The 27,672-nt window shown below is 43.7% G+C and overlaps 1 protein-coding gene across 5 annotated transcripts in view; it reads left to right on the top strand.

Moving 5' to 3' along the window:
* Positions 1 to 25,010, top strand: part of piwil2 (piwi-like RNA-mediated gene silencing 2) — a 72,024-nt gene extending 47,014 nt beyond the window's left edge. For 2 of the 5 annotated variants that reach the window (XM_068023356.1, XM_068023357.1), the window contains exons 17-20: positions 5,076 to 5,181; positions 18,458 to 18,714; positions 19,763 to 19,870; positions 21,978 to 25,010. In XM_068023356.1, coding sequence (XP_067879457.1) covers positions 5,076 to 5,181; positions 18,458 to 18,714; positions 19,763 to 19,870; positions 21,978 to 22,134 — 628 coding nt within the window. In that variant the 3' untranslated portion in view covers positions 22,135 to 25,010. Of the gene's footprint in view, positions 1 to 5,075; positions 5,213 to 6,772; positions 6,969 to 18,457; positions 18,715 to 19,762; positions 19,871 to 21,977 lie in introns of those variants that run through there. The other 3 variants (XM_068023359.1, XM_068023358.1, XM_068023360.1) reach the window with 3 other exon arrangements.
* The last annotated feature ends 2,662 nt before the right edge of the window (positions 25,011 to 27,672 follow it).

Genomic DNA, 27,672 nt, shown 5'->3' on the forward strand with positions numbered 1-27,672 from the left:
GCAAGTAGTTGAAGGGTTTTTATGGAGTCTTTGCCAGTGATCATTTTGATCATCTAGGTATTTAATTTTACTAAAGATAATGTTGCAGCCATGTGGTGATGGGTGTGGTTGGATCCTATTGTTCAGCTCCCACCTGATCGCAGCAAGTGTTTTTTGTGTTTTATTTGACAAATAAATAGACACAGGTTTTCTTGTAGCTTTAAAACAGAAGATAGATTATTTATTGAGCAATATGCCTTCAGTCCAAAATTGCCGCAACCGCATTCACTCGTACATGTGCACTCGCACACACACAGGTGAACAGACAGATAGAGAGGAAAATGGGTAAGTGGGTTTAAGTGACGTAGGTTTCGGTGGTCATGGTAAATCTGTTGAATTCCTTGGAAGTGAAGTTCTCAGTTGCAGGCCTGAGGTGTTTGTAGGTTTCTTTCTTGGTTGAAAGTTCAGTTCAAGATCGTGGATCACTTCTAATTCACTTTCCGAAGAAGGGTCACTAACCCGAAACGTTAACTCTGCTTCTCTTTCCACAGATGCTGCCAGACCTGCTGAGTGATTCCAGCATTTCTTGTTTTTACTTCTAATTCACTGCTGCATAAGAAAAGATGTAGAATTTTAAAGCAGGGCGCTTCCTTTCTGACTTGCTGGATTTCTCCCAGCCTTTAGCTGGAAACAAGCTTCTTGGCGATGCTTCTTTCCAGGTATCTAACGCTCTCTCTTCGGGGAGTTACCTTTTACGGGAAAAAATGGTTTCACACATTTGCCTCTGCTGAGAGATGTGGCTCTCCCTCCCTGTGGTGACTAGCAATGGCCTAGGAAACGGCTCCTTCACACGATCTTTGTTTCAGAAGAACCCATTCAATTCAGGAATGTTTCAGGATAGGTGTAATTGACCTCTCCCAGCTCAAAAGGTCATTGTGCAAAATGACCAAGAGCTAAATGGCCTTTCCTTGATATTTATGTCAGGTTGTGCAACATCAGTCTGTTGAGAGAGGGATGTGCTGGAGAATGATAAGGATGGATATACCCACAGTGAAACTGCATTGCAAGGTATCTGTGGGGTCAGAAGTGAAATTTACATGACTGAGTCATTCCTCAGTTGCCACAGTCGTTCCAGCATAAATCTTTCCAACTAACTGTACCTCTGAATCGCCGCTTGGAGTAACTATTAGTTAGATCTCTGCGAGATAGATAGGAACCTGGGTCAAACAGAATACAAAGCTGGAAGAGGCAATTTTTTAGTTAGCAGGAAGTGAACCTTGCAGCGGCCCATGCAAGTATTCTTGACTATCAGGATGAGAAGTTTAGAATGGACTAATTTTTGGTTTGTCGAGCCACTTAGAATTTCGGAATTCTTCTTCAGTCCAGGCTAAGGAGAGAGGAAGGACAAAACTGTGGTGCTAGTGCTGCTACTATTGGGAGGGTGTAATTACAACATGACTGGTTTACATAGGTCATTTGAAAGCAGTTGAGGCCAAAACATTGTATGTTTTCAAGAAAGAAAAAGATAAAACACTCATTGAGGTGGTAAGCACAACCACGGTTGAAAGAAGGAATAAACTTATTGCAGTCAAATGAGAAGAAGGGCGAGAGGGGAGCCTGAGACCCCCTCCTCACCTGGCTGTAACACCTGCACGGAGCTAGCTGGTCTCTGAAAACAGGAAGCCGGCTGTATCTTAGTGTCACAACTGCAATTCAGTGCATTACCAATCCACAAGGAGATGGATTATACATGTAAACATATAAACTGGCGCATATAGATCCCTCTCCCACAACCTGCTCTGAAACATACATGCTTCAACCCACACAATGGGCCTCTGCGTACATTCAATATTTATATATACTGCTGTACCTAAGATGTATCGTGCTGTTTGGTGAAGTTTTGCAGCAAGACCAAAATTCCAGCTGTTCAACAGCCTTAAAGAATTCCAGCCATCCTGTCGGAATGCTGACATTCAGGATCTGAGTGTGTTATGGAATGAGCCAGTTACATTCTGATAGGAGATATTGAAAACAAGTTTTACAGGTGAATCACAACTTCCTGATCCTACCTTTTCTCGTGGGTAGCAAGAGCTTTGTACTCGGGTGAGGGTTTGTGTACTTAGTGACAAAAACTTTCATTTATATAGTGCCTTCAGTGTAGCGAAAAATCTAAAATTCCTTTGTTGGATTGTAATCAAACGAAACTGAACAACTGAGCCACACAAGGAGATATTAGGAGAGATAGCCAAATGTTTGTTAAAAGAGGTCGGTTTTAAGTAGTGTCTTAAATGAGGAGAAAGTGTTAGAGGGTAAGACAGTTTAGGCAGGAAATTCCAAAGCCCAAGTAACTGAAAGCACAGCCGCCAATGGCGGAGCAATGAAAATCAGGAGATGTGAAGAGGCCAGAATTGGAGGAGCAGAGTTCTCAGAAGGCTAGAGATGGTTACATAGATTGGGAGAGGCGAGGTCATGTTTTTCAAATGAAACATCAAGTGAAAATCAGATTAATGACCATCAATGTATCTGGTGCATTTTGGCTGGCTTGCTTTATTCTGGCAGATTTGGTAGTTGATTCTCTTCCCCTGGTTGCTGGCTGTAGGGTCTCCCAGCTGCCGACCGTTTATTTTTCCTTGATGTTTTCTGGGGAGAGAGAAGGAGAGGGAGGCATGCAGATGTCTGCTGTTGCACTCTCAGTTGCTGCTTGTCTGTCTGACATTTCTTCACAGATCAGTCGGTCACATGGTTCTCTCACTCCCCTTTGTTTTTAATGAGGTCCAAAGTCTCAAACCCACAACTTGTCTTAGGTGGGGTTGGCAGTGTTTAACCCCTGGAGGGACATCTCCATTTATGAATGCCTCGAAATTATTTGGAATGTCCTGCTAACTAGGGTGATCTGGCTAATCTACTCAGTTAGCCAAAGCATTGTTCTGGCTGGGCTTTTTGTCTCCAGTTCAATATCCTGGTGTTTCAAATGTAAATGGCAGTGGCCATCTTGGCTGCTAGTTTTTTAAAAGTTACTTTAGGGTTTTTCCGATGTAAGTTTGTAACCAATGAAATTAATATTTCCCATTTGGCATATAGGGTTTTCCTGACGCCATCATGATGCACTGTTGTATGGCAGGACCATCATTTCATATCAAGGATGAGGACTTTGTTTGCCCACTGGTGCCTTGAATCTGCGTGTTGTCATTGCACTTAATGGAACCGGTACACGCCATTTAATGCTATCGGAATACTAGCAATGTAGAAGGCTTTATTTTCCATATCTTTACATCTGTCACAAAGCCCTGCTAAACTAACAGAATTACATTATATAACATCGACGACACAGAAGCAGATCATGCAGCCGCACAGTTGTGTGCTCCACACGAGCCTCCTCTCACCCCATCAGCATAACCATCTGTTCCTTTTTCCCTCAAGTACTTATCCAGTTTCAAGTTTCACATTGTAACCACTATCTTGGTGAAAATTTTTCTCCTGAATTCACTACTGGATTTATGAGTGGCAGAGGCTTGCTGATGGATTCCCAGTTAACAGGTGATATTGTTGGAGAGTGTTTGGTTTGCCCAAGTAACAGGAGGTCAGCACCTCAACTTCAGTCAGTATCCGAACAGGATAATGCAGAATCCTGTTGCATCTCGGACAGAGACAGGATAATTTGGGATGATGACCAATATCATAAAACAGACCTCTTTAACCAGGCTTTCATTTCTCCACTGGGTCATATCAGTTTTTGTTTGGTTATGCTCATGTTAACAAATGAAGATTTGCATTTATACAGTGCCTTTCACAACCTCAGGACTAAAGCCTGGCTACCTGACCCAAACCCAACTACATGTCGGGGTCGGGTCTATATTCGTCGTCCAGCATTTGGTCTCTGGCTCTGGTCGGGTCCGTTTCAGGTTGGCTGTGGTCGGGTTTTGTTTTGTACTGTTTTCTTTTTAATCTATGTTTTGACGTGATTTTTTTTCTTTTCTGTACTAAAACATGTTTGATATTTTCAAGTTGGTGTTTGATATTTTTGGATCGGGCGTGAAAAAAATTTAAGGACTCTGGCCCGGGTTGGGTTTTAATTTTATACCCGAGCCAGGCTTTACTCTGGACGTCCCAATGAAGCACTCTCGAAGTGTAGTCAGTGTTGTAATGTAGGAAATGTAATGAAGCCAATTTGCACACAGCAAGGTCCCACAAACAGCAATATGATAATGACCAGATAATGTTTGTTAGTGATAGTTAGTTGTGAGGTAAATGTTAGTAAAGACTCTCCTGTCCTTCGAAATTGTGCCACGGCACCTTTTTCATTCACCTGAGGGGGCAGCTGGAGTCTCGGTCTAACATCTCATCTGAAAAGTGCCATCTCCAACAATGCAGTTCTCCCTTGGTACTGCACTGGATTGTCAGCCTGGAGTATGGCCTATGACCTTCTGACTCAGGCAGGAGTTCTACCATTGATCTGAGGCTAAATCCTGTTCAGCCCTTGTAACATTTTATCACTTTAAGGTGTTATTTCAGCGTAAGTTATTGTTGGGCAAAGTCAACAAACTCACATTCCCAGCCGGAAGCCATGCCATAATACTCGTCCCTTTCAAATATAAAATAAAGCCAGAAAGTGCTGGAAATACTCAGCTGGTCTGGCAGCATCTGTAGAGAAGGAAGCAGAGTTAACGTTTCAGGTCAGTGACCTTTCATCAGAACTGCTTGTCTCACCACAGATGCTGCCAGACCTGCTGAGTATTTCCAGTACTTACTGTTTTTATATCAGATTTCCAGCATCCGCAGTATATTGCTTTTATTTTTCTGGTCCCTTTCAACCTTGCGTGGCGTGTTCTCCGACTCACTTGGTAACCCTGTTCAGCTGATTTGTTTTGGGGTTGCCCTGGAGCAGTGCCCCAAGCTGTATCATTGGCGGTCGAGAGGAAAGCAGCCAGAATTTCATCTGAATCACCTCTCCACACAAGTGAAAGTTGAGACACTGCACAAAGTGATGAGAGCAGAATAAATCTGGAGTCACTTTGCTGCAGGTAGCAGCATGGAATCGTATTGAAAGCTGAGGTCAAGGGGCTGGAGCCTTAGTCTCACTGTGTTTCTTTTCCCAGGGCAATGACCAAGTGGTTCTCGAAGGTGGCGTTTCAGATGCCCAATCAGGAAATCATTGACGGCTTAAAGATTTGTATGGTGGCATCCCTGAAGAAATATTACGAGGTAGTAGGCAAAGGAATCACAAGTGAACATTGTGCGTGCATTTCAGTATTTCTGTCTTTTAGGAAAGATTCTTGTACTCAATGGCGCTGGAGCCAAGCCTGTCTGAATGGGGGGATTCTCCCATCTACCTTTGTTTCTGTCCCTTTCAACATTGATCCATTGTCCAGGAACAGTGTGCACAGGTAGTTCTGTGCAGGTTTCATTCTGATTAGAGTGTCTTTTCCTTCTTTCCCCACACACAGCACTGCAAAGTTAACATACTGCTAACAATGCCCTTGGGTGTGCCAGAAACTGTCCTTAGCACCACCCCCCCCACCCTCCCCCCCCCCCCCCCCCCCTCCGCCAACTCCGCCGCCCACCTGATGCATATCAGAGAAGGAGGAACAGGCTGGGTCTTTAGTCTCTTCAAAAAAAAAACATGTCTAAGGGTGACATCATAGAGGTCTTGAAAATTATGCAAGGTTTTGATAGAGTGGATTCAGAGACAATGTGTCCACTTGTGGGGAAGAGAATAACGAAAGGCCTTTAATATAAGAAAGTTAGCAAGAAATCCAATCGGGAATTCAGAAGAAACCTCTTTACCCAAAGAGTGGTGAGATTGTGTAACTCTGTACCATAGGGAGTGGTTGAAGTAAATAGTACAGTGCATTTAAGGGGAAGCTAAACAAGCATATGAAGTAATAAGGGAATAGAGGGTTACTGTAACGACCAGGTGAGAAAGGGGTTGAGGGTTCCCACTCAGCCTTCACCCGGTCTTACAGTAACAGGGTTTAATTGTAAAGTCACCTTTTTTTTTAGCTGTTGCCTCAGTGAATCCTTGTTCACTGGCTTTCAATTATAAGGAGAAGAAACTAGCCAAACAAGTTTTCTTAGCTTTAAAGAAAAAAGGTTGGACTTTATTAAACTTAAATCTATTCGGTTAACACCTACGGATACACGACGTGTCCACGCTCGCATGCATATGTGATACACACATGCTGATAGAGACAGACAAGAGCAGAAGAATTAAAGTGGAAAAGCTTTAGGCAATATCTGAAGATGGTTTCAGTTACTGTTCTTCAAGCTTGCTGTAAAGTCCTTGATTGTAGGTAGGTCTTGCTTTTCGTTGGGGCCCAGTATTCTCAAACCTTGTTCGATGTAGGACACTTTTCTCTCTTGAAGTTCATGTGTCCTCAGTGGGTCCAGAGGCTTGTGAGAAAGAAATGGGAGCAGACAGGAGAGGTCTTCTCACTCCAGGAGCAAACAGTCTTTCTCTGTTCAAATTCTTTGTACAATTCAGAAAAACCCAGGTTGCCAAGCAGGTTAGTCATGTGACTAGCTGGTCTGACCACATCTGTTTGTGGATTCTGTTGTCTTAGCCGACCGTAGAATGTCTCTTACACATAATACCTGGTGCTCAAAGTCCATTGTGGGATAAATTGGAACAGTGAATAGCCCCTTTGCCCTTCCAAGCACTGTCTGTTAGTATGCAAAAATGTTTTTCCAGCCAAGTGTTTGGTGATTTTTTTTTTAACAAGTCTTTTCTTCACTCCAGTAGTAGTTTAAAAATCAATGTTAATATAACAAAATTAATATGCCTCATTCATGGCAGGTGGGGGTCTGCATGACAGTTATGATCGATTTGGATAAGGAAAGATGGGAGGAGGCTCAAGTGGAGCACAAATGTCAGCAAGGACTGGTTGGGCCGAATGGCCTGTTTCTGTGTTGTATATCCTATGAACTGTATTGCTGTTGCGTGTACCCTTCACTGCACTTAGATTAGGCATGTATGCAAGGCACTCAATTAAAAGGGCATTGATACAAGGTGTTAATTGTGTTTGGGGGGGTGGGGAGGTGGTGGCGGGGGGGTGTGGGGGAACAGTGGTACCGTAGTTCTGTCACTGAACAAACAATCCAGAAACCCAGGCTAATGCCCTGGGGACAGGGGTTCAAATACCACCACGGCAGCTGATGAAATTTAAACTCACTAAATGAATTTTAAAAATCTGGAATTGACAGCTAGTCTCAGCAATGATGTCATAAAACTATCATCGATTGTTGTAAAAACCTATCTGGTTCACTTCAGGGAAGGAAATCTGCCGTCCTTATCTGGTCTGACCTACATGTGACTCCAGACCCACAGCAATGTATATCATACGACCATACGAATTAGGAGCAGAAGTAGGCCATTCGGCCCATTGAGCCTGCTCCACCATTTAATAAGATCATGGCTGATCTGTTTCTGTCTTGAATTCCTCACTGCTAAGGTGCTACATAAATGCAAGTATTCCTTTCTTACTTTTTCATTTCTGGACATTCACCCGTCCCACTGCACTGCTGGTCTGACCCTGACATGAAATTGGTCTACAGTGATAGCACCATGAAAGAGATCAACATCTTTTTGAGTCAACCACAAAGATTTGGTTGAGAAGCCATGTGGGTAGGCAGAGTGGAATGTCAGTTCCTTGAAAACTGGAATGTGGTTGACTCTTAACTGCCTTCTGAAATGGCTGAGCAAGCCATTCAGTTGTCAAGGGCAATTAGGAATGGGCAGCAAATCCCAGCAAGGAATAAAAAAAAGCAGGTAGAGGGTCTTAATTGAGGATATATAAAGAGACACTTGGTGCAGCTGAATGAAAGTTTCAGTGAGAAGCTGTATGTTTGTCATATTTTGACTTTATAACATCAAAGCAAGACTGAGTAAAGATTGGCTCCAGCATAATCCTTGAACAAGAAGCTTTTGAGAGTATAGCATGGCAGCAGAAGATGGTTACTTAAAGGTGAAGGTTGGAAACCAAGAAAAATGTTTCTTTCACATAGAGAAGTAAAATCCCATTGGCTAGAGAGGAACATGGGAGAAAGCAAATGTAAATTGTCAGTCTATGATAACCTGTCGATGTTCTGAGTCTGAACCAGATGACCAATGGAAGAATGAAGTGGCAATGTGAACACTGGTTACGTCCCTACCAGAAACGAAACAATGTATGGCCTTGGGGTTATCACTTACCACCAAAAGTAACATCAGAAGTACTTTGTGAACTGAAGGTTTGGATCTTAAGTTAGAATTCTTAGATGAGATTTACAAGAAAGATGATCTCTTCAATGTCTGTGAGGCATGGTCAGACTTTGATAGATTTCAGAAAACAGATAGTTATTCAATAAGGAATATATCATGGACGTAGAGTAAAGAAGATTGAAAGAATTCAATTTGTCGATCCCTGATTCAGTGCTCGCATTTAAATTGCTAGGTTGTGCTAGGGTGTCGCTTACAGACAGGCTCCTGGCTCCAACTGGAGTTTGGTTCTCAGAAAAAGACTCCCTATTGGATCAGATGTCTGCTACTCGAAAAACATTTCTCTGGAACAGTCATTTCTGCAACCTTGGGAGAAAAATTGGAACATTCTGCGGTGACACAAAGAATGGAGGACTTAATGATTGCTGGATTTCGAAATGGCCCGGATACTGTACGCAGGTAATGGAAAAGTTAAAGACAGGAGGTATGAGGATGAAAGCACCTTGAGCCGGTCTGGCTATTATGGCAGAAGACAGAATTGGAACGCAGTAATAGGTGAATGAATCCCAAGCAGCAGTTCATTGTTTCGGGTGTGATTTGAAGTATCATTTTGCAATGAAATGCCCAAAGTGACGAGGCGCAGTGTCCTTGAAATAATACGTGACACAGAATTCTGAGGCAGAAGAGGAAGATAATGATGAATCTGAATGAATTGTATTCGTCACAAGAAGTTTTAGTCCTGTGATGACTGTGCTCGTCGTGGATTCACTCAACTGTGCTTAGTTAGGTCATGCTTGTCTGTCGACATATGTGGAGCAGATTGGTTAAAATGTTAGCTGGATTCACGCAGTTGTGAGGGTCGATGCAAGGTTAAGGAGTATAAAAGTGCGACTTGCTTTATCTTCAGTGATAATGCTTTAAAGTCATGAAAGAGAGTTGTCATTCCATGTAAATTATCTGGAGTAAGCCATCTTGTGAGTAGTGATGTAGTCTCTGGTGAGATACTTTACTGTTGAGTAAATCTTCGATGAAAAAGGTACATATGGAGCATGATAATGGAATTATTTTTGGATAGTCAGTGCATTTGCATTTAAACCAGTCAGGGCACTATTGTCAGAGTGTTCGAGAAGTATGAACGGCATCAAGTGATAAGAATCAGAGAAAAAAAGCAATTTGTCTTATCAATTTGACAAAGTTACACGGACAGTTTGCTCACCCTTCTCGTGAAAGCTTTAAAAACCCTGCTAAAAGATGCAGGTGTGTTTGATGAACTGTATATGAGGATAATCGAAGAGATTCCTGAAAAGCGTGAAATCTATATTTAAAAAAACTCACTATAAGCCTTCCATTGACCCGTGACTTGAATGAGGTCGTTACCATTGAGTTAAAAGTATGGGACCGAGAAAAGTTTTCATTCAACATTTTACATACATGGCAACCAGGTTCAGTCTTTCTGCAATAATACAGAGCAGGGACAAAAGGGTGATTATAGATAAACTCATGGAGAAAAGGAGAGGGACCGGACTTGGGGCACCAGCTAAGTTTCTGACAGATAATGGAGGGGAATTTACCAGTGACTAGTTCAGAGACTTGTGAAAAGATGAACAGTGTGGTCATGAATACAGCAGCTGAAAGTCCTTTAGCAGTGGACTCTGTGAAAGGAATTACGCAGTCATGAATGAAATGCTGCATAAAATCTTAGCTGACCAACCAAATGCAAGTTGAGGAACTCCCTTTTGTGGGCGGTTTATGCATAGAAGTTGCTTCAAGTGGTTCGACATTGTTGTCCCGATCAATTGGTCTATGGGCGAAATCCCAAATTGCCTCTGTGCTCCAACTTTTGAAGGTGCAACAATTAGTTTGTTTTTTTTCTGCCCAGTTGAACGCTTTACATGCAGGGCGATGGACTTCATCAAGGCTGAGGTCTTGGAGAAAATTTGGAGAGATCTGAGGTATCGTCTCAAGCTATCAGACAGAATTTAGTTCAGTGGAGGGATGTGCAGGAAAATCTGGCAAGTTTAAATATTGTTTTTTTTCCTTCCATTCATGGGATGTGAGCATCGCTGGCATGTCCACCATGTGTCCGAAATTGCCCTCGAGAAGGTGGTGTTGAGCTGCATTCTTGAACTGCTGCAGTCCATGTGGTGTAGGTACAGTGTTGGTATGGAGGGAGTTCCAGGATTTTGACCCAGCGACAGTGAAGGAACAGCATTATAGTCCCAAGTCAGGATGATGTATGGCTTGGAGAGGATCTTGTAGGTGGTGGTGTTCCCATGCATTACTGCCCTTGTCTTTCTAGGTGGTCGAGGTCGTGGGTTTGGAAGGTGCTGTTGAAGGAGCCTTTGTGAGTTGCTGCAGTGCATCTTGTAAATGGTACACACTGTGCGTCAATGGTGAAGAGTGTGAATGTTCAAGGTGATGGATGGGGTGCCGATCAAGCGGGCTGTTTTGCCCTGGATGGTGCCGAGCTTCTTGTGTTGTGGCAGCCTCGTCCATCCAGGCCAGTGGAGAGTCTTCAATCACGTTCCTGACTTGTGCCTTGTAGATGTGTACAGACTTTGAGGAGTCAGGAAGTGGGTTACTCACCTCAGAATTCCCAGCATCTGACCTGCTCTCATAGCTACAGTGTTTATGTGGCTGCTCCACTTCAGTTTCAGCTCAGTGGTAGCGCCCAGGATGTTGCTAGTCGGGATTTCAGAAATGGTAATGCCATTGAATGCCAAGGGGAGATGGTGAGATTCTTTCTTGTTGGAGATTGTCATTGCGTGGTACTGTGTGGTGCGAATGTTGGATGCCACTCAGCCGCCCAAGCCTGAATGTTGTCCAGGTCTTGCTGCATCTGGAGACGGACTGCTTCAGTATCTGAGGAGTTGGAAATGGTACTAAACATCGTATAATTATCAGTGAACATCCCCACTTCTGACCTTTTGATGGAGGGAAGGTCATTCATGAAGCAGCTTTAGATGGTTGGGCCTAGGACACTACCCTGAGCAACTCCTGCAGGCATATCCTGGGACTGAGATGGTTGGCTTCCAATCACCACAACCTTCTTCCTTTGTGCTCGGTATGACTCCAACCAGCGGAGAGCTTTCCCCTTGATTCCCATTGACTTCAGTTTTGCGAGGGCTCCTCGATGCCATACTCAGTCAAATGCTGCCTTGATATTCAAGGCAATCACTCTCACTTCAATGTTCAGAATGATGAGGTCAGAAGTGGGGATGTTCGCTGATGGTGGCACAATGTGTAGCACCATTCGCATTTCCTCAGATATTGAAGCAGCTCGTCCAGCTGCTGCAAGACTTGGAGAATATCCGGGCGTGGGCTGGTAAGTGGCAAGTAACATTGGCGCCAGGCAATGACCATCTCCAACAAGAGAGAATCTAACCATCTCCCTTTGAAATTGAATAGCATTACAAAGGCTGAATCCCCCACTATCAACATCCTTGGGGTTACCATTGACCAGAAACTGAACTGGAGTAGCCACATAAATACCATGGCTACAAGAGCAGGTCAGAGGCTCGGAATTCTGTGGTGAGTAACTCACCTCCTGTCTCCCCACTGCCTGTCCACCATTTACAAGGCACAAGTCAGGAGTGTGATGGAATACTCTCCACTTGTCTGGATGGGTGCAGCTCCAACAACACTCAAGAAGCTCAACACCATCCAGGACAAAGCAGTCCACTTGATTGGCACCCCATTCACAACCTTAAACATTCACACTCTTCACCACCGATGCACAGTGATAGGAGTGTGCACCATATACAAGATACACAGTCGCAACTCATCAAGGCTCCTTGGACAGCACCTTCCAAACCTGCAACCTCTAGCACCTAGAAGGACAAGGGCAGCAGATGCATGGGAACATCACCACCTGCAAGTTCTCCTCCAAGCCACACACCATCCTGACTTGGAACTGTATCACTGTTCCTTCACTGTCGCTGGGTCAAAATCCTGGAACTCCCTTCCTAACAGCACTCTGGATGTACCTGCCTCACATGGACTGCAGCAGTTCAAGAAGGCAGCTCACCACCACCTTCTCGAGGGCAATTAGGGATGGGCAATAAATGCTGACATAGCCAGCGACGCCCACATCCCAGGAACAAAAAGATTGATGGCCAAGGTGCAAGGTCCATGGACTGGCAGAATGGGGGGAAAGAGTGGACAATAAGAAAGCGCAGTACAATTTGTAATAGTGGGTCTGGAAGTGATATTTGCGTCAGGAAACCATCAAGTACTGGTGAAAGAGCCCCCAATAGTGTGAGAGAGAGATCTAACATTAGTAGTCCCAAAAGACATCGAAGTGCTCATAGAGGCGGTAGTTTTAACAGGTTACAGAATGAAATGAAGGCTGAAGAACGGTCCTGCAACTGAAATAGAAACAGAAGTCCTGATGAAGGTTTGGTGGCTGCCAGGTAAGGAACAGCCAACATTGTCACATAGATGGATTTTAACTGAAAAATCTCTTGCAGCTGGGACTTAGAAGGCTAAAGCGAGGCGAGTTAGAGTGTCATAGTCATTTGCAGCCCAGAAAGAGGCTATTTGGCCCATCAAGTTCATACTGGCTCTTCACAGACCTTTTCAATCAGTCCCATTCCTCCACTTGATCCCAGTTGCCCTGCAAGTCTGTTTCCCTCAGGTGGCCATCCAATTTCCTCTTCAAGTCATTGATTGTCTCAGCTCCCACCACCCTGGTGGGCAGCGAGTTCCAGGTCATTACCACCTGCAGCGTAAAAAAATTTCATCCTTGTATACCCACTGCATCTCCTGCCCAAATCCTGCAATCTGTGTCTCATAGTCCTTGTGCCATTAGTTAATGACAACAGTTTTTCCTTGTTTAACTTATCCAAGCCTGTCATAACCTTGTACATTTCTATTAAATCTCCCCTCAATCTCTCAACCTAACTCAACAACGCAACCTAACCTTGTCACGAAAATCCCTGGAATCATTCTGGTAAAGCTTATCTGCAGCCTCTCGAGGACCCTCATGTCCTTGATGAGGTGTGGTAACCAGAACTGGAAGTTGGGGGCTAACCAGAGCTTTATAAGGATTTCACATAACCCCCCCCCTGCTTTTGTACTCCTTGCCTCTGTTTATAAAGCCCAAGGTCCCATATACTTTACTAACCACTCTGTCAATATGTCCTGCCACCTTCAAAGATCAATGCACATGCACCCCCAGGTCCCTCTATTCCTGCACACTCTTTAAAACTGTGCCATGAAGTATATATTGTCTCTCCCTATTACTTCTGCCGAAATGTATTGCATCACACATGCCAGTGTTAAATTCCATCTGGCACTTCTCTGTCCATTCTACTAGCCTAAGTTCTGTTGCAGGTGGTTCATATCATTCTCACTGTTTGCCACACTTCCAAGTTTGGTGTCTTTGGCAAATTTTGAGTTTTTGCTCTAGTCCAAAATCCAAGTCAATAATATATATCAAAAAAAGGCAGTGCTCCCAGCACTGATCCTTGGTGAACACCACTGTCTCCTATGCTCCAGCCTGAAAAACAACCATTTACTACGATTCACTGTTGTCTGTCCTTAAGCCAATTTTTTATCCAATTGGACACTCGCCCTCCTATTCCATGAGCCTCAATTTTGTTAACCTGCCTTTTATTGTGGCACCTTATCAAACGCTTTCTGAAAATCTATGTGAGCAACATCCACCGCTTTCCCTTCATCAAGCTTCTCTGTGACTTTATCAAAAAAATTTGTTTGATTAGTCAGGCAAGATCTGCGTTTTCCAAATCCATGCTGGCTATGATTAATTAACTCTCAACTCTCCGTGTGTGTTGATATTTTCCTGATTATTGTTTCTAAAACCTTACCCACCACTGATGTTAAACTGAACGGCCTGTAGTTGCTAGGACTACACACCCTTTCTTGAATAAGGATGTCACATTTGCCACTCTCCAATCCTCTTGAACCTCCCTGGTATCATGGGAAGATTGTAAGATTATGGCCAGCTCTTCTGCTATCTCCATCCCCACATCCTTTAGCAACATGGGATGCAGGCTATCTGGACCAGATGACTTATTCACCTTAAGCATAGCCAGCCTTTTTATGCATTGACTCCACTGCTACTGATATTCTGTCAGATTCCACTTCCTTAGTGAACAATGATAGAAAGTACTCATTAAGTATATTCGCCTTGCCCTGCGTCTCTAAGCATAGCCTCTTTGTCCTTAATAGGCCCCACTCCACCTCTTAAGACCCGCTTACTATTTACACGCTGGTAGTCTAATTTTCCTCTTCACCTCTCCTCTCAACTTATTGGACAAGGTCTCACTTGAAGAATTCACCTAACATACATACTACACCCTCTTTTTTTTTTTTGGTTTCATCATAATCTCTATCTCCCTTTTCATCCAAGGAGCCCTGTTATTGGTTCTTTTACCTTTCGCCCTTGTTGGAATGTTCCTAGCCTGTCCCTGAAGCATCTCTTCCTTAAAGATAACCCATTGTTCCGATACATCTCTTCCTGTCGATCTTTGGTTCCTTCTACCTTGGCTAGATCCCTTCTCATTGTGTTGAAATTAGCCCTCTTCCAATCTGGACATGCTACCTTATTTTGTTCCTTGCTTTCTGCATTGCTAGTCGAAACCTTATGATATGATAAAGGCCTGCTCGGGTGTGCAAATGAGACCCCACCCGACCCGGCCTGAGTCCTTGCATTTTTTCCTGCGTCTGACCTGACCCCAACCATCAGTTAACTTACCTTCCATTTTTCACTTTGTTCCTCATCTGCACAAGCTTAAAATAACTGCAGCAAAGCCACCTTTCAAGTCCAGAAAGTAAATTCACTTACCTGAGGTGGTGATAGAAAGTGTCCGATCTGGCCCGACCCGGGCTGAATGCCGGACCCGGAAGTATGACCCGACCTGAACCCGACACGTCGTCAGGACCCGTCGGGTTTGGGTCGGGTAGCAGGCCTTTATGATACAATGGTCAGTCTTAACCAAGTGTTCCCCAACAGACTCTTGGTCTACTTGGCCCTCCTCATTTCCGAGCATCAGATCTAGTATTGCCTCTTTTCTTGTTGGGCTGAGAACTGATCAAGGAAATTCTCAAAAACACATTTCAGAAATTCCTCCCCCTCCTTACCCTTCACTCGAGAATTATCGCAATCAATATTTGGTAATTAAAGTCCCTCACCATTACCACTATATCGTTCTTGGCACAGCTCTGTGATTTCCCTACAGATTTGCTCCTCTCTCTCTATTTGGTGGCCTATAGAATGCACCGAGTAAAGTGATCATAGCTCTTTTGCTTCTCAAGTCTACCCAATGGATTCTGTTCTTGCCCCTTCAAGGATATCCTCCCCTTCCAAAACTGCAATGTCTTTCCTAATCAATACTGCCACCCCACCTCCCTTTTTCACTTTCCTATCTTTTCTGAACACTTTATATCCTTGTATATTAAGCACCCAGACCTCTCCATTTCTAAGCAATTCCATTGTTGCCACTACAGCATATTCTCTCACGGTTATTTGTGCTTGCAGCTCATCAGTAATGTGCACCACACTTCGAGCATTTACGCACATGCATTGTAATCCTGCTTTTGCATTCCTCGTAGTCCTTCTCAGTCCACTCCCATCTAATATGGGACTACTCACTTCTCTAATACTGTCCGATACTCACCTTGTGAACCTTATTCCTCTTTTCTACTTCTAATGGTGCCCAGCCCCCTGCTAATTCAGTTTAAATGGTCCCCAACCACACTAGTGAACCTCTCTGCAAGGACAGTCCTGTTCAGGTGCAACCTGTCCCTTTTGAATAGGTGCCTCTTGCCCCAGAATTGGCCCCAATGCCCCAAGAATTTGAAGCCCTCCCACCTGCACCTTTCTTCAACTCACACATTGATCCTCCATATCTTTCTATTTCTACGCTCTCTCGCACATGGCACTGGGAGCAATGCAGAGATTACTACCCTCGAAGTCCTACTCATTAGCTTCTCCTTCGCTCCTGGAAATGAGACCGCAGGACCTTAATGGCGTGTCCTGCTATGTCGTTGGTATCAATGTGTATCACAACTTCTGGCTCACTCACTCCCCCCTGCAGAATATTCTGCACCCTCACCATGATATCCTTCACCCTGGCACCAGGGAGGCAGCACACCCCGTGGGACTCTGTTAACGGTTACAGAAATGCCTATCTCTCCCCCTGACCATGGAATCACCTATAACAACTGCATTCTCCACTTTGTTCCTCCCTCCTGAACAGTCACATGCCCATTGCTGCCATGGTCTGTACTGCACTCATTCAATGTGTCGAGACTCAGCAATCTCCAAAGCTGAGGACTGGTTTGAGAATGACACACACCCCGAATACTCCTGCACTTCCTGCCTCCTCAGGATGGCCACCCGCTTACTATCCTGAACTCCTACTGCCTGTGGGCTACCACCTCCTGGAGCATACAATCCAGGGAACTCAACTGGTCCTTAATGTTCTGCAGTGATTCCAGCTGTGCTTCAAGCTCGGAAATCCTGAGCTCGAGCTGGAGACACTTCGTACACACTTGATCAACCAAGACACAAGAAGTTGCGAGGGGTTTTCAAGAGCAACTGGGTGATACTGATGTTAGAGTGGATTCTCCCACAGCTGAAAAAGTAATCTTGAAACTCCTTTTAGCCTTTTTGGTCACATATTCATGAGTGTAGATCAATCAACATAAAAGCTGCGTTTCTGCAGGGTGATACTTTTCAGAGAGAAGTGTCTCTGAAACCGCCTAAAGAGGCAGCAGATGTAGACGGAAAATTATGGAAACTAAACAAGTGCACCTCGGGCCTTAATGATGCTTCCATGGTGTGGTATTTCTTCGTCAGATCTGTTTTGCTAAAAATTGTTTGTGTTCAACATGATGCATGTGGATGAATTTGAGAAATGTGTAATAATACTAGAGTAGAATTTAAGATTTGAAGTCAGGCTTGTGGGGCCTTTAAATATATTGGTTTAGATATTAAGCAGAGTAGAGCTAGAATAACTTTAAATCAACAATCCTATTTGTAGAGTGTTACCCCCATTGCTAATCGTGCTGGGTCATCATAGAAAGATGATCTTGCATCTAAAGAAGAAACAGCAGTTGTGAAGCTTGATTGGTCAATGAAGCAGGTTGTGCACTCAGACTAGACCTGATGCCAGTTTTGATGTGTTGGAGTTAAGGACTATGATGAAACACCCAAAAATTGGGAATTTTTCGAGATCCTTTCGATGCTAATCTTGCTGATGGGTATTCAAGTGCAGCTGTTTTCGTTATATTTTTGATACGTGAAACTGTGAAATGTTGGAGCTTGGAAAGCTAAGACACCAAAAAAGGTTGTTAATACTTAAGCTGTAGAAACACTGGCTGTTGTGGAGGCAGTGGATATGGGGTTCTATTTGTTCCATATTTTAGCTGAGATTCTGTACAAGGGATAAGATATCCATTGAATTTTATGTCGATAATTGTTCTTTTGTGGGATAGAGTACACTACAAAAAGTGTAGCCTTGCTGGATTGAAACAAATGCTGGAGAGAGGAAATATCCAAAATTAGATGGGTATATGCAAGTCGTGAACTATCTGATTTTTTTTTGAATGAAAAGTAACATTTGTACAGAGAAACTGTAATAGGTCTGAGAGGAGGGGCATCTCAATGCAATGCTTCCTGAAGATTATGGAATTTATTTTGATTGCCTTTGAAATGTTTGTTCATGTTAAACTCTTAAGTGTTTTTTTTAAAAGAGGGAATCTGTTAATTGTGCTGCCTGATATGCAGGTAGAGGGTATTGCTTAGGCTCTTAGTTGAATGTGTGGAAGGAAACACTTTGTGAAACTGGGTGAAGGTTTGAGCGAGGAGCTGCATATTTGAAACTTTTATACTTTGTAAAATAAATGTAAGACTGAGTAAATATTGGCTCTGGCTTAATCCTTCAACAACCAGCTGTCTGCAGTGAAACACAAGGCATCCACTTTCAATGGGCATGAGTACAGGCACACACACATCATTGGCACGGGGAGAAAGGCACCTTTTCGGTTTCTGCTATTGCAGTCTCTACTTGGTCTTTCTTTTCTCTTGTCCCCTTTTTCTCTTTTCTCCTCCCTCCCTCGTTCAACATGGGCACTCTATGATGTGCAGTGTGTGGCCCCAGTTTGAAGTGGGTAACTGCTGTGGTCTTTACCAGCTGCAGTGAGCCAAGTTTGTCTAGTCCTCAAATATTAGGCAGCAGTTGAAGATTCTGATGAGCTTTTATCTTTCTAGAATGTGGAATGATATCACTGACACAGTATTTCTTATCCTTCGTGCAGATAAACCACTGCCTCCCGGAGAAGATTGCCGTGTACCGGGATGGAGTGTCTGATGGCCAGCTGAACACGGTAACAGACTATGAGCTTCCTCAGCTTCTGAAGTGCTTTGAGGTGTTCAGCGATTATCACCCGAAGATGATGGTGATCGTGGTGCAGAAGAGGATCAGCAGCAACCTGTATGCGCAGGCGGTGTCGGGCAGGTTAGAAGTGCCACCTCCTGGAACTGTTATAGACCACACCATCACCAACAAGGAATGGTGAGCTGCAGTCACTCGTGAACAAACAACAAGGGTATTTCCAAGGACTTAGTCCAGGGCAGTTTTCACATAGCTGGCTGTAGATCTGTGTCTAGCTTGGTGCGGGAACTGCTGTCTGGCCCAGTAATGGACAGTGCACCATCTAAGAGGCACAGCTTTGGAAAGTGAAATGCAGCATTGCCCTCACAACAACTGATGAATCTGGGGCACCTGTACTTGTTGCCATGGGAGAAAGCTGGTTGTTTGTAGTAATAGCCTTTCCATTTCAGACTGTATCCAGGATCTAGCAAAGGTCAAAAAGGAGGGTGTGAATTCAGTGGTTAATTGCTTTTAACCAATTACGCCATTATATTAGGTCCTCCTTCACTATTGCCTGGTTGTCCATCCCGGAAGTGTTGCAGGTGTACAAAATCTTGTGTATTTCAGTCCCTTTCGTTTGGTCTACTTTTTCCTGTCTCACTTGTACTGTGTCCTGTACTTGGTCCTGCCTCCGTTTTCAGTCTAAGAGCTACTTAACTAACTGTTGAGCAACTGCTGGAAGTTTCCCATATTTATGTTGGGCACACTGTCAGTTACCTGTTCACTTCTTGTGCTAACAGTATTCCTTAGCCCATGCAGTTCCATTGTGCATACAACACATACAGCATGATGTATCTGAGTTCAGCAAAAACTAAATGTTGGAAATACTGAGCAGATCAGATAGCATCTATGGAGAGAAAAGCAGAGTTAATGTTTCAGATCCGTGACCTTTCATCAGAACTGCTTACATTAATGATGGAATTTCACTTGGAAGAAGTTGGAGCTGGAGACAGTTGCTAAGGAAAGGGCTGTGCAAGTGAGTTTTGGTGGTTAATCTGATCAAGCACAAGAAGGGAGATGGAAAGCAGTAAAGATAAACAAGATAGAAGAGACAAACGGAAATCCTATTGAGTATTTCCAGCATTTTCTGTTTTTTGTTGCAGATTTCCAGCATCCGCAATATTTTGCTTTTGTACCCGAGTTGAGTTATTCTCAGTTCTCATTGTGTTGTGTTTTTCCTGTTTTGAAGGACTGACTTCTTCCTGTTGGCCCACACTGTTCGACAGGGTTGTGGAATCCCAACACACTATATCTGCGTATTTAACAGTCTGAAGCTCAGCCCTGATCACATGCAGAGGTAAGGCGGACAGTACAGAACATGGCATAGAAAGCACATGAAATGGAAAAATATAAAGGTTATTTCAAGGGCGAATACTGGGAATTTGAGGATGGGAGATTTTACACACATGTCCACACTATCTCAGATCCTCTGCTTATTAACTCTGGTCACATTGCAGACAGAAAATTCAGACCATGTGTAGTCTTTTGGTGAAGTGGGTTTAGAGCAGATTGATAGTTGAACCGCAGCACACAACCTTATTTATGAAGCAGCTTAAAGATGGCTATAAACTGTGTACACTTTAAGTCCGGTTTTAAAGTTATACATTCTATCTTTATCTTTGATACTTTTGTAGTTAAATAGCAAAACTCACTGAAATCTGGTAAGCAGAGTTTGTTGAAGCAAAGGATTTTTTCTGACCAAGGAGCTGGTAGCTGCAAAACTGAAGCACTCCAGCAACATGATGGAATGAAAGGTGTACTTACAATGTGACATGTTTACACAGAGAGTTGCTAGTTAAGTATGGGCACAGGCATTTAAAATTGGAAAAGTTAAGACAAGGCAGTAAGGTTTCATTGATGGGAGTTGTGTGCACGTGTAAGGTTTTTAATGGGCTTTGTGCAACTGTATGTTGTGCAAAATTTTGGGAGAACTGGGGAATGCAAATATAGATTCGACAATCTCAGCAATTCTCAGACTAACTGGTTCACCTGTGTTCAGAATAACTGATTATAACTCGCCTTCAGGAACGTTCACTCATCAGTTTCCTTCATGTTATTTGTGGGAGAGCTACAGGTCATAAAATGTAACCATTCATGTCAATTTTGGAGGGAGATATAAATATTTCTGTTCCTCAAATATTCATAAGCCCCACCTGCCCTTGATCTTATATTTTTACCTCTTTCCACTGTCAGTCTTTCTCTTGGCATTGACCTGATTTCAGCTGCCATTCGCTTTTTTGCTTGCCAAAGCCTCATCAACGTATTTAGGGGTGCTTGAGAGTCCATGCTATGTGTCTCAATACTTGTCAGGTTTCCTAGCCACAAGAAGTGAAGGTATGTCTCCCAAGTTAAGAGTAAGCTGGATTCATACACTGATTTTTTTACATCTGCAGGTGATCCCAAAGCATTTTACAGCCTATGATGTGCTTTGAAAGTATATTCACTGTTCTGTTGTTGTATATGGCAGTTAATTTGCACACAAACGGCAATGTCATAAATGACCTGATAATCTGTTGTGGTGTTGGTTGAGGAATAACTGTTAGCCAGGATGCAGGAGAATTCCCCTGCTCTTCCACCTGATCTTTTGTGTTCACCTGAGCAGGCAGCTGGGACCTCAGTTAAGTGTCATGCCCAAATGTTAGCACCGCTGACCGTGCAGCATTCCCTCAATACTGCACTGAGATTGTCAGCCTGCATTGTGTTCTCAAATCTCTGGGGTGGGAGTTGAATCCACAACCTTTGGACTCAAGTGGACGTGCTCCCCACTGAAGTGGGCTGATGCAAGAATTGGGGTTGGCTTGCATTGCATCGAGCTGTTTATTTGGAGCTTTTGTACAGCTTCAGTGGGAGTGCAACCATGACTTAGTGGGTTAGACTCTTGCCCCTGAATCCTACGGTTGTGGGTTCAATCACGTCCCACTCCAGGGACTTGAGCACATAATCCAGGCTGACAATCCCAGTGCTGCACTGTTAGAAATGCTCTTATTTGGATGAGATGTTAAACTGAGGTCCTGTCTGCCCCCTCAGGTAGATGTAAAAAAATAACACAACACTACTGGAAGAAGAGCAGGGGAGTTGCCCCTGATGTCGTGGCCAATATTTATTCCTCAAATAACATCTTAGAAAAACCAAAACAGATGTTCTGGTCATGACCTCACCCATGTTTGTGGGAGCTTGCTGTGTCCAAGTTGGCTGCGACAGTTCCTACATTTTAGGAGTGAAAACACTACAGATGCACTTCATTGGCTGTAAAGCACTTTGGGAGGCCCTGAGGATGAGAGGCACTATCGAAATGCAAGTCTTTTTCTTTTATTGTCTCATTTGGCTGCGCACGCTGGGTACTGTCATGTCACTCATCCGCTTAATCCCAATTGAAACCCTGCCATCTGTTTTGTTTGTTGCAGGCTCACCTTCAAGCTGTGCCACCTGTATTGGAACTGGTCGGGCACGATCCGCGTGCCGGCGCCCTGCAAGTATGCCCACAAGCTGGCCTTCCTGTGTGGCCAGTCTCTGCACCAGGAGCCGGCTGCCCTACTCTCCGAGCTACTGTTCTACCTGTGAAGCTGCTGGGAAACCCACCACATGGCACAAAATGGGAAAACTGTTGTGACAGTGGGGGGGGAACCGTGCTGGGGACCGCCTTCCCAACATTGGAACTCTGTTCAGGGCGGGAGAGAGATTTATTTCACCCAAGCCCTTGTTTGCTGATTCTAGCTGCAGAGGGATTCTCTCGTTAAAGCATTTTTTTTGTTTTTCAAGTGAGAGATGGTTAAAGGGGAACGACGAAATGAACTGATGAAACAAACCAAGCAAATAATGGCTTGGGCTGAATCGGTTTGTATGTTTATGCAGTGGATTGTTTTCACCAGTTTAATAAGTGCTGGCTGCTACCAAACGTCTTCCCCCACACCATGCAGCACATTTAATTTTGGAGTTTAATGCTGAATAGTGTGACTTGTGCAGAATGTGCTGTGCGCTTCACTATTTGCTGTAATTCTGGGAGGGGACCTGTAATTTGAAGGAATGGTAGAGCAGCTTTGATCAAGGTCCCATCTTGTCCAAAGATGGATCTAGAGGAGCTGGCAGTGGGAATAGCAGAATCGATACCGAAGGAGTAAACGGCTGATGGACTAGCTTAGTCTTCACAAACATCCTTTGTGATTGTTCAATTCTTATAACAGTCGCCTGACTGTCGCCTTTAGGACTGTGAACCTTTACCTCGAGGTAGATAGGATAGCATTTTAGCCCGATCGGAACACTTGCACCGAGGAATGCAGGAACAAAGGTCGGGTGTTCGATCATAATAAAAAGAGAAAAGGCTGGAAATCCCCAGCAGGTCTGGCAGCATCTGTGGAGAGACAAACACAATTAACATTACAGCCCCTTGATCTTCTTACGCTAGTGGATAGATGATGGTTGATCAGCAACTATCCATAACCCCTTCATACCCTTGCCTAACAAAAATCTCAGTGTTGAAATTTTCAATTGACTCCCACCCTCAGAAGATTTTTGGGGAAGGTAGAGTTTCAGAATTGAGCTTGCAGTCTGGACAGCAACAGGAGTGAGACATGTGATCAAAAAGAATGATGGACTAAAACTCCCCTCCAGAGCAAAGCGCAGGAAATGTATCACAGGTCCATGAGTGAGAGATAAGAATGGGTTAGCTTTAGGTGTAATGAGAGCTGATAGGTCTCCAAGTGTTTGTATTTTAGTTTTGATCACACATGACACCTGCCATCCTCGCAAGCTGATGAGGGTGAGATGGATGGTTACATGCTGAAATCAAATAAGGGATGCTGTTTTATAGCAGCCCCTGGCATGAACAGCTGGCCATTTTTTTTCTCCTGACCCTATTCTGCACAACCAGCACCAATCAGAAAGCATCCATCTGTCTGGTTCGTGGTAGTTTCCACCAGTATAAAACCCACGTGTAACCGTTAGTGGTAGATTTATCAATAGTTAGCATTGGATTTATTCAGTGCTGCTGTTGAGTTTGTGTGTTTGCCATTTGATTAGGGTTATTAAATTTGCAGTGCACATTTCTTCCATTTCCTTCTATGCACAGTGTTTCCATCCAAAACTGTCAATTGAAAGTATGGTGGCTCTGTTGGGACAAGTCATTTTCACGGGGATCAGCAGCAAATTACATGGATGCTGCAAGTCTGCAATGAAAACAAACTGTTGGAAACCATCAGCAGCTCAGGCAGCATCTCTGGAGAGAAACAAAGTCAACGTTTCAGAACAATATTCCTCTCCACAGCTGCTACCTGACCCACTGAGCATTTCCACATGAACAATGGCAGTCAGGAGCAAGACCCACTGGTTCTTCCAACCTGTCTCTCTCAATTGCGCTGCCCCATGCATCATGATGCAGACACTCGGCACCACCTGGAAGTCCTGGAATCTCTCAGGAGTGGCAAGAAAAGGAGAAAAATCCCAGGCCAATTGCAGGAAATAAGATCTGGAAAATTCCTCTCTGCTACCCTTAGTTGATTGAAACAAGTCCAGGTGATCACCCGGACCATGATTAATGTTTTACAGTGCCTACTTCATGTGCAAGGTGATCTCCACCCCAGGCAGAAGCAGGCCCATCTCTTGCTTGATGGAATTGAGCGAGTCAGTGTTCACCACATGAATCAGCAGCCTGTCCCACTGATCCATTATTCTGGGAGAGAAGAGAACTCCCAAAGGTACCAGGAGTTTGTGTTTTCATTTCATTTGAAGGGGATGATTGCAACAGTCCTCGCCATGTCAAAGAGACTGGTTGTTAGAGCCAACTGACCTTTTCCTGTTGCTAATACAAATAGATACTGAGGTGTTAATGTGATTGGGAGCAGCTGGATAAAGGGGTTTGCTTTTCTCTTTGTTTATATTAAGAGGTTGCTACTGCACGATAACTGCTGATTTTCAAATGGAGCAACAATTGAGAAGTTATTTTCCTTCTCCCCCACAACTCTGATGTTCAGCTTCATCTTTCTGTTCTTTATTCCTGAGCTGATTGCATTTTGGATTAATACTTGCTTCACATAATGAAGAAATGTTTTTCTTTGTAAGGTATTTACATTTTAATTGTAATATCCCTAAATGTGGCATCTGGGCGTTGTTGACAAGGCCAGCATTTATTGCCCATCCCTGAGTCGCCCCTTGAGAAGCTGGTGGTTCTTTCACAGGAGTTCCAGGATTTTGACCCGTGACAAAGGTACACCTGATTATACCTGTTAGGTTGTGCATTTTTTGAAGGCTTGTGATTTTGTTGGCAGATCTCTTGATCTTGAATGATGCAAAAGGAGTGAGCTCGCTCCTCTTTACCCAATGTGAACTGAAATTTGTGCCAACAGCAGATTGGTTGGTTTAATCCAGTCTGGATGCCGTCTAATGCCAAATCAAGATAATCTCTGTAAATTGTGCAACAATAAAGGGAGAGTTTTTCTTACAAGCATCAGTCAGGCAGTCACCTGAATTGTTCTATCTCACAGGACAAGGGATTCGCGTGCTGGGCTGCAGGGGGCTCGGTCAAATCATTTAGTTTGTGTTGTATTTACAAACTTTCCAACTTGTAACTTGAACTTTTTCTACAGAAGTTGGTCTGTAATGAGAGAAGTGAGGATGGTAAGTAGCTCAAATCCATACCGCAACAACCCCATCTTGTGAAAATCCAAAGGTGGAATATAGGAACGTGAGGAGACCAGAAAGCCCCTTATTCCTGTTCTGCTATTCAGTCAGTTCATGGCTGATCTGTATCTTAACTCCATCTACTTGCTTTGGTTCCGTAACCTTTCATCCCCTTACCCAACAAAAATCTATCAATCTCTGTTTTGAAATCTTCATTGATCCCCAGCCTCGGCAGTTTTTCCGGGGATGGAGTTCCAGATTTCCACTACCTTTTGAATAAAGGAGTTTTTCCCTGAAGTCACACCTTAACAGTCTGGCTCTAATTTTAAGATCATGTCCCTTGTACTGGACTTTACCACCAGAGGAAATAGTTTCTCCTTATCTACCTTGTCAACCCCTTTAATCAACTTAAGCAACGTGATTAGATCACCCCTTCATATTCTATTCTCAAAAGTACAAATGTTGCCCTTCGAAGCTCAAGAAGGACTAGTTGCTGTCTACAAATGAACAAAAAAAAAACTCTAATGTAGAACTGAGAAGGTGTCGAGTGCTTGGTTACTCCTGACTGTTTGACGGGCAGAGGCCAACTTTTGAAGACGCAATTGTTCCATCAGATCAACGAAGTCTTGCCATCTGGTTAGTGAAGGAGAAATAAATTCTGTCTTGAACACATACTTCGTTCGAATTGTTATGAAGGGGTGAAGGATGTCTGAAGCAATAACCTTGCGTTGCTTGTTCAAGCCTTTTTTGATTTGCTATGTTGTTGGCTGAAGGAAGAATAAAACTGCCATACTGCCTCGATCCTTGTCAGAACCTCACAACAGCAACTCCTGCCACACATCAGTGTGACTTTGTATTCTTGAAGCCTTTCTCTGTGAGTCTGACCAATTCTTGTTAGATTCCAGCCCTCAGTGTAATTGGCCTCCACTCGATTGAGACCATTGAAAGCTCCATTCACTTGTCATGCATCCACACAACCAGCTTAATATCAGTGTGAAAACTTTTAACATCACGCAGACAGTAAACTTGTGGAAGATAGATACCAAAACTTGCTGTGAAGCAAGACTGTCTCTTCCAGTGAGTCTTGTGTCTCCAGCCTGTCTCAAATGAAACCCTGAGTCCAGTTTCAGATTGCATTTACGCTATACATGCACTGTCAATGCTAAATATCTTGTCTTCATGCTGACTACACAATCCAAGTATGAGTGCAGCATTTGAGTAGGTATGGAGACTTGTCCATCACTGGCAGGCTGGGTTGGACTTCAATGTAAGTCACAGATGATTCCACTGCAATGTTTCCTCGCACTTAATACGGAGTTGTTCTCTCTCTCTCTCTCTCTCTCTCATGCTCTCTGTCTCTTGGTATGTGTTACGACCAGATGAGAAGGGGTCTAGGGGTTCCCTCTCAGCCTTTGCCTGGTTTACTTTTTAAAACACTGTATTTCTAGTTCCCCCCCCCTCAGTGAAACCTTGGTCACTGCCTTCCAATTGTAAGGCAAAGAAATCAGACAGGTTTTCTTAAATTTAAATAAGAAAGGTGGAAGTTTATTAATCTTAAACTCTAATTCGGCTAACTATTCCGAGTGCGCGATGCGACCACACGAACATGCAGATGCGATAAATGGACACGCAGATAAAGACAGAAAAGATCGAAAAGTATAAAGGGGAAAAGTTGAGGCAATATCTGGAGTATAGTTACAGTCCTTTAAGTTCAGTGTGGAGTTTCTGGTTGCTGGTGAGTCTTGCTGTTCGTTGGGGCCCAGTGCACACTTCAACTTGTTTTGATGTAGGGGTCTTTTCTCTCTTGAGGGTTACTTGTCTTCTGTGGATCTGGTGGCTTGAGAGAAAGCGAAAGAGAGACAGCCAGGACAGAGGCTTTCTTGTTTCAGCTTAAGTTGCAAACTCTGCAGTCTGAATTCAGACTGTCCTGTGTCTAGTTCAAAAGCCTGGATCAGCCAGTCAGTCATGTGACCAGCGGGTTTAACCAGTTCTGTCTTTGTGAATTGTCTCATCTTTGCGGACCCTGGAATGCGAGCTTCCTCACACCTTCAATGTCTGGTCATCAAAATCCAGTTGGGTTAATTGGACCAGGGAGTAGTTCTTGTCTCCACAAGCACTGCCTCTTAGTATGCAAATGTCCTCCAGTCAAAGGTCTGGTGATCTCTTAAACAAGTTATTTCTTCACTCTAGCAACAGTTTAAAATTAATGTTCAAATGACGAAATTAATATGCCTCATTCTTGGCAGGTGGGGATCTTCACGATAGGCTATTTCTGTGTGTCTGTCTCTCTCTCTGTGTCTCTGTGTGTGTCTCTCTCTCTCTCTCTCTCTGTCTCTCTCTCTCTCTCTGTCTCTCTCTCTCTCTCTCTCCCCAATTGCCTGAGGCCAAAGAACCGAGGTTCAGGTTTATGAAAGCTGAAGCTTAGGATCCCCAAGTGAAAGTACAGGCAACATTAGATTCTCACCAGCTGAAACTGGAGATAGACAT

Source organism: Heterodontus francisci, chromosome 47, assembly GCF_036365525.1.
Source record: "Heterodontus francisci isolate sHetFra1 chromosome 47, sHetFra1.hap1, whole genome shotgun sequence".
Lineage (NCBI taxonomy): Eukaryota > Metazoa > Chordata > Chondrichthyes > Heterodontiformes > Heterodontidae > Heterodontus > Heterodontus francisci.